General features: G+C 36.7%; 1 protein-coding gene across 1 annotated transcript; it reads right to left on the reverse strand.

The window, feature by feature from the left end:
* Positions 1-9714: 9714 nt before the first annotated feature.
* On the reverse strand, positions 9715-13417 carry LOC149151883 (uncharacterized). The gene is made up of 3 exons (XM_089443306.1): positions 13281-13417; positions 10423-12882; positions 9715-9883 (listed from the first exon to the last, which is right to left on the reverse strand). Exons 1-3 carry the CDS (start codon positions 13415-13417, stop codon positions 9715-9717), a joined length of 2766 nt encoding a protein of 921 aa, XP_089299432.1.
* Between the last annotated feature and the right edge of the window lie 203 nt (positions 13418-13620).

Below are 13620 nucleotides of genomic sequence, written 5' to 3' on the forward strand. Positions count from 1 at the left end.
GTATTCCTCTCTTCCTCTGAGGGGTGACCTCCACCAATCCTATTAGTTGTTAGTACTATCCTTCATACCTATTACTGGCTACTACCAGTTCTACCAACGACTGTTGGATCACTCCTGTTGCAACATATCCTCTACCCAACAACTCTTGTTGTCCACTGCATCTCACAATTTCTTGATCGTTCCCAATGCAACACTCAACCCATAGCATAATCCTCTATCTTTTCTCTCATTGGTTAAATTTTCCTCATGACCTTACGCAAATTCTCTTTGTCTACTTGAATTCCTCCCTGCATGCTAACCCTTCTCCCATTGGTAATTGAACATGACTCATATGGCTATCATTTGGCTTGCGTTGCTTCCTTTAGGACTATTGATTGGTTGGAAAATCCTATTCACATGCCTTGGCTTTTAGCACATCTTTCTGCCCTTGGCTACTGGAACCTTCTTTTCCTCGCCTTTATATGCATGTAGCCAAAAACTCTCTCAACCTACCACATCCTAGATGGATCCTCTCATGCCTAACATCAACTTTATGTCTCCTTTGTGAGCCTTATTGATGCTCTTACCATCCTATCAACTCCCAACCTCAACTCATCTCTTATCAAACTACAACAGTGACTTCTTCCTCCATGTCAACCCTCCACAGTTTAACCTGCTAGTCTATTGGGCACCCTATACTTGATAAAATTAGCACCATGCTCTAAATCCCTATCACATGCATGTCCCACAGGTCCCATAGCACTTAGCCCTGATGCCGATCTCTTGCCCTATAGCATCCTCGCATAGCCTATCAGCCTAGCAAATCATGTCGCTTGCACTCTAACCATATTTCTTTATTTCCAGCTTCATGGAACAATCAATTACAATAGTCATGTGACTGTGTTGAGAATCTACCCAGCAAATTTCACACACTATTTATCGATGGGTCCTTAGGCCGACCCTCAACCACCTCTGGTGGTCATTCTTTCAACCATGTTGACCTGCGATGTTGTTCACTGCTTTTGATGGATCATTCACATCTTCAACACCCTGCCACAACCTTGTCTCTGCAAGTTATGTATTGTGGTTATGATCTGGTTGTTTTGTTGGTCAGTGGGTGATTGTAGGGTTTGACAGTCTAGTGTGCACCCCTGTTGTCGACCACCTTTAATCTATAATTCCTGACCTCTGCTAGTTGACACTAGTCGCATGCATGCACACTATGCGTCGACCTATCTTGGCTATTGTCGGTTGCTCTGATGGCTGAGTGGCGGCTCCTTTCAACTATGGAAGATGGGTTAGGCTTATCATTCACCCAGTCGACCCCCCCCCCCCGCAACTTCTTTTTTTATTTTTTATTTTTAATTTCATGCTAAACAAAATTGACCTGTAGAAAACTTTTACTCCCAATCGATTGATTTACTTTGTCCCTTAAAAATAAAAATAAAAATTGGTTCATACAATCGTAGCTAAGCCTATCTATAATGATCTATTCAAAGTGTTAGCTCTGATAGCATGTTATATTTTCCGCAAACCCAACACCCATCATTTAATTCCATAGAATACATTATTGAACAATACGCAACTAAGTTCCTAACACATAGTATTCAGTGGATGTAAATTACAATCTAAATCACATGAATCACAAATAGAATTTTTCCCAACAAATTAGTTCATCATTAATAAAACTCAAAACCTACTTAGGCTCCTGTCCTAGGATAATTCCCAACTGAAGGTTTACATATACAATAATAAACCTAGATTTATCCACCTAATCAAGCCCTATATTTTTCCCTCGATCTTCCCTGAATGATCTAGATATGGCTCTCTAGCTACTCCTTGCACCTTCCCCGAACTCGACATAGTGGAGTACACACTCCTCTTCCTGAGGCTAGTGTTTTTGTAGTATGCCTTCTACTCCTCCTAAACCTTGCTTTTATAACTTTACATTAAGCTAAAACCCTATCCCTAATCCCAAAATGATTGATAATCGAGATTAAATCTTCCATCACTTGAGATCGATGGCTAAGCTTAAAACTTATTCACTAAAGTAAATTACTTTACATTTCCTAATTTTAATTTTAGCTTAATATGCCAACACATTAATATGTTCTTTTAATAAGTTAAACTTAGGCTAAGTTACATCAGCAACTTGCTCAACCTAGAGGAAATGTTCTAAGGAGATGTGGGCAACTTCTACACACCTGGACACAAGGCCTATGCAAAATTACCTTCCCGAGATACAAACTTCAACATGCTTGCTATCAACATACCACTGACTTTGATTGTTTCAAGCATACATAACCAGCATGCATTTCTCTATTGGTGATTCTTCCTATTTTTTGTCCAAACTCCTTCTCTTGTTTTTGTAGGATAGTCTTGTGCCATATGTCCAAAATTATTGCATATGTAACACTCTATAATTTACTTGGATAATGGAGAAATGAATTATGATTTATGTTATTGAAGTCATCAGTATCTCTAATTTTGTTGTCTACAACCTTATTCCTAGAGATTTGGTGAGAACCTTTTTCATAATCATTATAAGCTTTACACTCCCTTACCTGATGTCCAAAATTTTTGCATAAAAAGTAGTGACCCATAAGAATATTTTGATACCTGGCTATGTATGATTTCCTTTATAGAATAGTTCTTCTAGAGTTGATCTACTATGGAGAAGATTGTTATTCCTTTTTCCTTATCATATTGCTACTTGCATTATGAATGGGAATTTTGATAGCATCAACATAGCATTTTGGTGTAGCAACATTTCAAGACTCCTCCTAAAGTCTTCTCTCCTTTCTTTGAAAATTGAGAATAACATCTATCGTTTTAGATATTTTCATGTTTTTGTTGAACCTATATAGCTCTTTCCTTAATGAGAAAATTCATGCTTCAAACTTTTCATAGTTTTCTTCCTTTTCTTTTAGCTGGTTATTCAAAACTTCCACTCTTTTTGCTTCCTCTCTTTAGTCTTTATGAAGATTATTTCCTCACATAGGCTTTTTTTCTTCTTCCCAAGGTCATCAAACTCTTCTAATGCAATGATGAGTTTTGCTTCAAGATCTACTATGCCTTCAACACCTTCTTCTTCTATTTTTTTCTTTTTCTCTTCTTATTTGTCTATGTTGGATTCTTAATTTGTGTCTGCAAATAAGATCTCTCTTCCATCATCATCAGATCCATATTCTCTTATTCACAGAAATCATTATCCTTTTTGGAGTAGATATTTTACTTTTTTGAAGATTTTCCTTTGAAGACCCTTTTTATAGGTTCTTCCATATCATCAATATCTTCCTTGAAAGGACACTTGGCAGCAAAATGTCCTATATTACCACAATTAAAATAGATGAAAGGGTGAAAGCATGAATATGGGTTAAACTTTTGGGCCAAATGTGGCAATCAAATTTCAAGTTTTTCCTCTTTTATTGAATTGAAGCCCACAAAATTCATATAAGCATTGTGACTTTTGATTCAAAATAAAAATACAACTTGGGGAGAATTATGTTGTTGTCCTAATGATATTTTTTGCAAAAAATAGTTAGTGTCGTATAATATGTCAATTTTCCATTAAATGAAATGTTTGTCCTTGCAAAGGTTCACACATCTTAAGAAGTATGCATGCGTTCATGTAGCATAACTTAGTCTAAAATGTGTATATTATATATATATATATATATATATATATATATATATATAATAAAAGCATGATCTACACGGAGAGAGCTAATTTTTAATATTAAAATATATTTTTTATATATATATATATATATATATATATATATATATATATATATATATATTTATTATTTTTCGAAGTTGGTGAAGTAATATTTCAATTGCATTTTGCAGACACGTGTTCGCGTAAGGTTTTTTTCAACTATTTAAATAAATTGAAAAACCAAAAGTACCCTTTATAGAGGACTCGTAAACGAAGATAGTGGTATTTTTTGAAATTTTTTCATTGTGTATATTTTATGATATTGATTTTTTATTCAACCTCTTTAAAACAGTTCAAAACAATTTCAAGCATTATGTTTAAAAGAAATTAGATGAAAAATATCATATAAATTCGAAAATGTCAAAGTCATATGCCATTGGATAGATGATTCCTTCATGAATCCAACATGATCAACTCCGCCACCTAAGGACAAATTTAGCCCTAAGTCTGCTAGGGTACAAAATGGTGTTGCAGGAAATTTTGCAGAAGGGGTGCTAGAAATTATGGATTTTAGGACTTAAGAGGCTCGTTGAGCACTTGATTTCAAAATTCAAATCGCTTGATCAAGGGTTTAAGAAACCCTCAATCGATCCCTTATCATGGTTAAATAAAAGGCTCACTTTAAAGCTCGATCTAGCCTATAGCTCGATCTAGCTTTAAGGTTGGATCTAGCTTTAAGGCTCAATCGAGCCACTTTTTAATTCCATGCCTAGGTTGTATTGGCGTGAAATTTCAAAAACATGGCTCAATCAAGCTCTTGGCTAACCTCGGGTTAAATTGTTTAAGCCCTCAAACAACCCAATCAAGAGCTTAAGAAAGGCTCAATCGAGTGCTTAAATAGGTTGATCAAGCTTTTTTTCCCACCCAAACGCACCTTCTGTCGCCAAAAAGTGTAACCCAACTCCATGCTTTCACCTAAGAGCTGACTTACCTTTAGATTTGGATATTTCTTTAGTTTTGTGACTAGCTAAGTCATTTCTATATCAGATTCATCACTAGAGTAGTCACCAAACTTGCATTTTCTTGACTTTTAGATGCTTTAAATATTGCTTCCTTATGTGATGAGTTCTTGTCCTCATTTCATATGTAGTGAGAATTTTGTGAAGCTCATATAGTTTTAGATTCTCCAAATCCTTTAATTCTTCTATGATAGAGACTTTGGCATGAAAACACAAAGGAAGAGGCCTCGAAGTTTTTTGAACAACTATTGTTTCTTCAACTTTTTCACCAAGTCCTTCGAGAAAATTAACTACTTCATCTACTCGAAGAAAATAAATAGCAACGTCTTCTTCATCATTCATTTTCAAGCTTTCAAATTATCTCTAGAAAGTCTAAAGCTTTTCCTTCTTTACTTTTCTCATCTCCTTCATAGTTGCTTACAAACTTGTCCCAAATTTATTTAGTTGATTCACACAACATAACTTTAAAAATTATGAATCTAACAAACCATTGAAAATGGAGTTCATAGTTTTTGCATTGGGGACACTTAGCCTTTGATTAGGCAAAAACTTAGCCTCTAATACGGTTGATATTTAGCCTCCAACAAGGTTGAAACTCAACGTCCAACACAAAAGAAACCCGATCTCCAACAAGGGTGAAATTCGATTTCCAATAGGGTTGAAATTTTCAACCTCCTTCACAACAGAGTTTGACCTCCTTCTAACCATAACCAAAACAATTTCTCAAAAAGTGTGCCCAAAACACCTTTTTACAACCTAACTAGGATAAAGAATATACCCCATAAAAATTCATCCAACTTACCTTCACTTCCTTTCCCCTTGGTTCATGAGGTATGAAACTCAAACTTGCTTCTTTATTTCCGTAGAACAAAACCGATTTGCTTGAATGAGTCGCTAAAACCCTCCTGCTCATCACTTTTTTATAGAGCTTTAGATGTTGGGTTAGAGTTTACTTGTCCACTCTCAGAATGTATAATGAGGATTCAAAAAAGCATTTCTCTTTAATTGTAAAGAGTTATAAGGCATGTCATTTATCAAATAAAATAAGCTTTCCAACCATATACATTATGCTCCCATTTGAGCTAAGTAATTAGAATAAAACTACATTCAAATAAAGAGTATCAAAATAGGACATCAAAAATCCAAAAATAATATTTCCAAAAGTCGTACCAAATATCATTAGAACGAAATAAAAATGCTATCATTTAGACATCCTTTGACATCAATAACAAGAATTTTCAACCTTTTAACCATAAAATAAAATTTTAAAAAAATACACTTAATTTAAATAAAAATAATAATTTTAATTTTTTTATTCCACGTTGATTACAAAATTAGGATAAATAATTTCAATCAAAATTGAAAATTTGAATTAAACGGATTATTATTTTAATGTAATTGCTGATTCAAATATTTTTTTGTTTCGTTTTAAATATATATATAATAAAATTGCTTAAATTCCATTAATTCATTGAAAACAATAATTAATAAAACATATGTTGTGAGATGCTCCTCTCGGTGCCTTGTATGAGCGCTAAAGTGACTTGGTGGACGTCGACTGCTCACATGGAATTATGAATTCGAAATTAGGCTTTCACGCCTAATAATTTCAAATAAAATATTCTCAGAATTAATTACACACCAAAATAATAATTAAAATTGAAATATGTATTTCATCGGTAACATTTAATTTTCTTAAAAAGATACCCCGTTTGGATGTATTTTAAAAATACTTAAATATATTTCTTTCTTAGTTAAAAAAATGGAAACCAAACGCCGAAAATATGGACAGTGATTGCCTTTAAACGAGAACCCATGTATATCATAATCAGATCTTGTCGCCTTTATGGTTACAAAGTCGCCTCATTTAGTGGTAGATTAAAATTTAACTAGCAAACGGCTATTTCGTAGTTAGATTAGGCCGTTTAAGAATATTTAACTAGCAATTGTCCCAAAAGTACAAAGAGAGGCCGATAGGATTAGTAAAAGGAGGAAACTTCTATAGATAGGCAAGCATATATAAAGCTCAGTAGTGACGAAGGCACTAACCACGATGACCAGCGTGTACCAGCGGAAAAGTAAATTACAGTGTTTTACATGGTAATTGAAAAGCGGCGAATTAGATTTGCAAATATTATTAAAACAAATCACTTACATTGGTGGTTCACACTATAACTAAAACATTAACTAATTGTAAGATGCTTTTCATAAAATTCATTTAATATCATTTATATAGATGAACCAAAAAATAGTCTTGTGCAATTGGATGAGAAAGGGTTCATAGAAGTTTTTTTAAAGAGAGCGAAATAATGGACAAAAAGCCCACTCAGTTGATTCCAAAATCCCAACAAGAAAACATAACAAAAACATAAGAGATAAACCCAATCAACTCCAAAAATGTGAATTTGCAGTCCTGCATCTCAAAATTGCAAGGCAGGCGTTTACTAAAAAAAATACACGTAAGTAATTGCTCTTCGTTATATCTTCTTGAAATGCACTTCTAAGTACTAAAATAATACGTTAGAATACCGCAGTCCTAGAATATGAAGCATCAAGATATTAATATAGTAAGTTTAATTTGATCTGCATATGCTAATACCCATCTTTCGAATCTGCTTAGACAACTTGAGGACATGCTTGTTAGTTAGTTTCAAAACTTTGGCACGTTTAATTAACAAAACATGGTATGTGTCAATGGAGAACCCCAATCTATCATTGTCCAAGGAAGGTTGGGTCATTTGACAAAAATGGTACTAAGTGCTGATACTCTGTAATGTTGGGCCTAAATGTTAACATTGATGATGCAACCCAGGTTTGGATCTGCCCTTTCGGCCCAGGGTCTGGCCATACACACTAATCCATTAGGGGTAAATCATAAATGGGATTATTACATTTTCAGCTACGTAAATGAATGTTTGCTATATAAATGAATGTTTTTTTTATGTTTTCTTTATATTTTCTTATTTTTTCTCTCTCCTCATTTTTTGAATGCGAAACCTCTAAATTCCACTGTTTGTCTCATTTTGTTTCCTGTTTACTGTTTCTGGTAACATAGTTTTGAGATGTTTAATATTCTTATTGGAAGAAATGAAGAAAAAATTACAAGGGATGGTTGTTGCAAATGATCAGTACATTGTATGTCTAGTAGATTCAGTTGGATGATGTTTGGGTGAAGGTTCATAGGAGGTTACTATATTTTTTAAGGTCTCTAGCAGTTGAATGCCATTCAAAGATAGATTACCACTGTATTGTATTCAGTTATGAAATAATTTCCAGTTCAGTCTTTCCTGCTAATTGTTTGCAAAGAATCGGACTGTTTTGGTGTTGGAAATGGAAGGTGGTTGTAGGGAAATCAATTTATCATTGAGGAGAAAGTTCAAACAACTTTCATAGCCCAGAAGGTAACATGCCACCTCCATCAATTATATACATTCTGTCTGGAACATGCCTTCGTTGATGCAGAGTTCTGCAATCTGGACTGAGAGGAAAGGGTGGCAAGCAGACTCTGGTTATCAGTCTCATATTATTATAGTTCGCTTGTCAGTCTACCTTGCTTTATGCAATACACACACACACCTGTGAGTTAATTTTTAGTGTAACTGCTTCTAGAGTCTTAGGCAGTTTTCCTATGGGATACATTCCTACAAGCAGCAGAAACATATTCCCTATACACTCTAGTTTTATGCTGTATTAAATCTAAGCGGTATCAAAATTCTATGTTAGTAGATTGATCTCAAGCTGCAACGGATGACAAGGAGCATTAACAGATGCTTGGAAATTAACACAAAAACCAAATGAAACGCAGTGTTGATGGATACTGTTAACATTTTATAATTAACCTCATCCACTTACCATATTAAAGAAGAAGCTTCGCTGAATGTAATGGTTTCTGAATATTGTCGTTGATATCTAGAAAAGAGTAAAAATTGTGTTTAACTGATATTATAATTAGTATTATAGAATGGGCTAGTTTTATATTTCAAAAAAGAAACCCAGCACTCTCATTATCGTATTTTGTAGAAGATGAAATGGCAAGGGGAGATCTGGATTATTCTAAAGGATAAATGATGATACAAAAGGCTCAAAAAAACCTTATGGTTACCGGTATGTCCTTTTGAACACCATTAGTGGACTGTTGATGATGTGATAACAGATGTTAAATTTTTTTAGATAAGTCATATGTTACTGATCAGAAAATTGTAAGTATCAATACGTGGCAGCAACCTATGGGTCCATATCGTCTTTGACTTTTCACAACATTGTGTCTAGTTGAAGCCATGATGCCTTAACCACCTCTCCTTGTGGATCTTCTCGTTGATTATGGAGTAGTATATCATTCAGACACTGCAAATCATAACCTACAGCTATGATTTGCTGTATGTGCTTTTGTGAACATGGACATTGCAGTTGATAAGAAGAAATATCATATGACCATTCTCCATACAACTGTTAGATGATATGACAACAACATCCCTTCCACTTTTTTGTATCATTTAAATGATTTTTAATGCAGGGCTATCAGATTATTTTAGGATTGTGATTTTGGACATCAAGGTTTAGTTTATTTCTTTATTATGGTGGCTGTAATGAATGAATTTATATTCCATTCATTTTTACTGCATGTGGATAAATTCCCTTACTACTTTTTCACTAGGTTGTTGTAAACATCGACCTATCTAAAGTGAGAAACGTGTTTCTTTATAAAAAAAGTTGTTGGTTGAATCATAAAACCCAAAACAAAGAGCAGTGGACCACGTACTTGAATACTCTTTGTTCATACAACAGAGAACAGTTCTATTAAGATATAACTAAACATGCCAGATATAAGTAAAGATATATACAATGAAAGTATTCGTTGGCTTCTAAACATATGTACAATCAAAGCATTATGTAGAGATGTAATTGAGAATGAGCCGCTAATCATATATGCATGATGGGTCATGGCATCGGCAACACCAGTTAGTGTTTATTGTGGTGCCATGTTGTGCGAGTTGTTCCTGCAGTTGATGTCGCATCTGCCTGTGTGCATCCATTTCATGGATGTGAATTGTAATCTTAAGTAGTTTCCTTATATTCTTTAACAACGTAATTGATGGGCGCAAACGGTAAAGTGGGATGGATTGTTGTGGCAGGATCCTTGTCTGCATATCTTGTAATGTAAGTTCTTGTTGCTGGGTTTCTTCGCAACACTCGTACAACTGTCGTAGGTAGCATGTATTCATACCTGTTGGAATCCAAAAAGGAAACACTGTAAGTGACAATGAATATGTTTGACGATTTTGTTTGAATATTCGAAATAAATTAAACGATTCTAAATGAGTATAAAATCATATGAAATTAAATGTAATAGCAAGAAATCTATGTGAAACTTCGTTATGTAGTGAGTGGTGTTTACCATGTGGGTAATTCTGGAAGGCGGGTTGTATGATTGGCTAAAGTGTATTATCCTGGATAGATTTTGATGCAAGGAATGATTCCTCTTGCTGTCTACGCTTAAGATATGGATTCTTGTGCATTTGTGCAATGCAGGAGAATGGGAATGCTGGATTGATGTGTATGTCTGCTAGTGACCGCACTCTTGAAATTGCAGTGAATGTTAGCCCTTGGCGTTCTCTGGTGCCGATGTCCACTGTTGCTTTGTCTAATGTCATTCCTTGTGACTTGTGTATCGTTAAAGCCCATGCCATTTGAAGTGGTATCTGACGGCGTGCACCCCTTGTGATGGGAGGAATGGGTACATATGTTGGGTGTGAAATGTCCCACGGTGTTCCTCTGTATTGTTGAAAGTCAACAACCACAAAGGATGGTAATGCTGGGGGCTTTGAGTCAGTTGAATAAAATATTGAGATGACCTTCCCAAGCGCGCCATTGACAAGGCCTGCATGTACCCATAAGTTGCTGGTGAGCATAACTTTTTGTTCACTGCATAAGAGCACCTTTGCAGGTAGGTGCTCATCTTCTGTTGTAGTAGGAGTTTTCTGTCTTTGTTGTTCCGCAGAGCAAAGTGCTACTGGGATGTTCAATTGTTTGAGCATTTTCTTATTATGGAAGACAACTGCGTTTTTTGTTGTGAATAGGTGCATGGACTCGTCGAATGTGCATTTCTCTTCATGTGTAAGAGATGAACTTGTTCTTGACATTAGATGTTGCCAATCTTCAAGTGTAGATATTCCATTCCTAAGATTTGCAAGTATTTGCCGGAAAGCAACCTGGGACAAGCTAGCTCCTTGTTGACGGAAAACGGTTGAAAGTGTTATGAATATGTCGAAGCTGCGCCAAAGTGCAGTGCCACGCGATGTCCCAGCATATAAAGGAATGTCTTTTACAGGTGGTAGTTGGCCTAAATCTCCGACAAGGATAATTGAGCGATTACCAAATGGTGTATTTCGATGAAGAGGGAATGCCTCTCTTAGACGATCGTCAATGCGAGAAAGCATTTTTGGACCAATGAAGCTCATTTCGTCAATGAGGATGTATTCTACATGACGGAGTTGCTCTTGCAGGTGTAGGAGCGGCTGGCCTTCGAGAGGATGCATTGTCTGGATAGGGATATGAAGGGCAGAGTGAATGGTGAGGGCATTTATGTTGAAAGCTGCAACGCCGGTTGGTGCAAGTAACAATAAAGGGTTTTTGTTGGCTGGCGAGTTTTCCACAAATGCTTGGTGAAGGCATTTAATCAAATGGGATTTTCCTATGCCAGATGTTCCTTGTACGATGATCTTCCGTGGGGATTTTGGCGAAGGGGTTTTGAAGTGTGAAAAAACAGCGGTGAAAGCTATGCTTTGGGTAGGGGATAATGTATGCTCATGGGGAAGGTTGGAAAATGAATGATGTTGGTTTTGAATGGGTGAGCAGTTGAATTCAATGAAATTGATGGCAGTTTCTTGCAAGGGGGGAGGGAAAGTATTTTGTGACCAATTGTGGTTGACATCGAAGTCGCGGTAGCCAATCATGTCGAGGTCATCAATTGCAATATTGTAACCTGGGTGTAGTTGAGAGAGGATTTGCCATTCATTCATCTGCATGGAATCAGGGGGGGTGTGTGGGGTAGGTTGATCTTCAGTAGGTGGGCTTTGTGGGTTTTCGGGTTCGCGATGGACATGCCATGGTGTATATGCACCTTTTTTTTGTTCCCAGTGTGCAATAATTTCTGCATCAGTTGAACCGATATCATCAGGGAGTGTTCGGAAGGGGAAATACAAGAGTAATTCACTCCAACAGAAGGTGGCATAAGAAGGATTAGTAGAGGAAGGAATGACATTGTAATGGGGAAAGACATGTACAATCATTGGGGGGAATATGTATTTCCAGTGGTTTCTTCTCCGCTGGGCAGAATATGACCACGAGCGAGCAGCTTCAAGGAGGGGCAGTGGTTCTAGTGAGGCAGGCCTGTTCATATACGCAACGATAAAGTTTGGTGTCGAACCAGGATTTTCAGTATCTTGCGAAACACGTTTGAAAACAGCCCTGTTGACATTCAAAGAACGGAATGTACGGCTGCAAAGAGAGAGAGGTAGCTTTTGTAACATATGGCATATTTCTTGTGCACCAATGTCTCTATCTACAATGGTTTCTGTAAGGAGTTTCCGGATGACACCACTAGTAGGTGCTTCTGGAAGGGCACTTTGTGATAGTCGCGATAGCATTTGACGGTAGCTCTCAGATCTTGTCTCCGCTTTTGTTGCATATTTTGAAATATATTTCAATACAGCATGGCGAGAAAGGACTGGTTGGCAATCAACATTTTCTCTCCAAATAGAGAGTAGATCGGCGTTGTGAATATTCAATCTTTCATCATTGCGAGCAGGGACATAGGTTTTATGACCCTTATCATCAATGAAAAGTGAAGAAGTGGACTTCAATTCCCACGGTACTCCATATCGGCAGCTAAGCACATTGTCTTTCTTACGAAGACAGGAAGATTCATGACACTTTGTATGACGTTGAACGCAGTTGACAAGCTCTGTGTAGTCTTCAAATTGATTGGATGCGAATATTGCTGCTGTGTCAAGGAGACACGGGTTATGAATTGTTGACTGGTGAAGCGGAATAGTTCGGTGTTCTGCCTGACGTGGATTCCAAGCAGTTACGTAGTGGTCGAAATATTTCTGTGCATTAGCAACTTCTAATGCATTGTCCCAATCAAGTGTGTCCATGTCTGGTGCATTTTGTAGCCAAAGGAAGCCATGAATGTGTGCGGATCCTCTATGTTGCCATTCGTATCTGAATATAACATGAAGGGTACATTCAGTTAATACATGTATATGCAATGTATAAAATTAATGTAGAGGGATATGGATATTAAATAATACCTGCACCAGTGGTCGGTTGCATGGAGGCCTTTTTGAAGGATTTCTTCAAGGAAAATTGTAAATCTACAATGCATATATTGGGTTGTTAGATGTGGGTTTTTAATTATGTTTTGGATTTTCCACTGGAAGGGGTTGACTGAAGTGGAAGGAACACTTGTGGGCATGATCGTATGCAAGTCATGCCATTTAGTATCAGCTGCACTGAGAGTGAAGAAGAATGTTGGGCTTCCTATTTGCGTGATCATGTCAGTCAGCTCAGATCGGCGTTTGTTCCAGAAAGACCGTGTTCCTCGTAGAGCTGACCCAAACCTCATTATTTGCTCTGGCAATCTTGAATCCGGAGAGTCATGAAGACACTGGCGTAGGTCTGATACCGTTGTTGGCAAGTTGTTCTCAATGTACTTCTTCACGAAAACACTGGCTGTTGCTTGGCTACGGTGGCGCATTAGAATGTTATAAAGATAGTAGCGGAATCTTGGGTGTTGGCCAAAGCGGTTATCATGGTAGTGAAGCAAGTGCAAAGCATATTCATGCATTTCAACTTTTGTAAGTCTTGGTTGCATGATCATTGCAATGCCTGTAGGGAAGAGTGTGGGGAATGCCATGGCAAGGAGGTCGATGGTGTTGTATTCATTTATAGCGGTTGGAG

The sequence above is a fragment of the Pinus tabuliformis genome, chromosome 9 (genome assembly GCF_031772625.1).
Source record: "Pinus tabuliformis cultivar Carrire ecotype Pingquan chromosome 9, CPIR1, whole genome shotgun sequence".
Classification (NCBI taxonomy): domain Eukaryota; kingdom Viridiplantae; phylum Streptophyta; class Pinopsida; order Pinales; family Pinaceae; genus Pinus; species Pinus tabuliformis.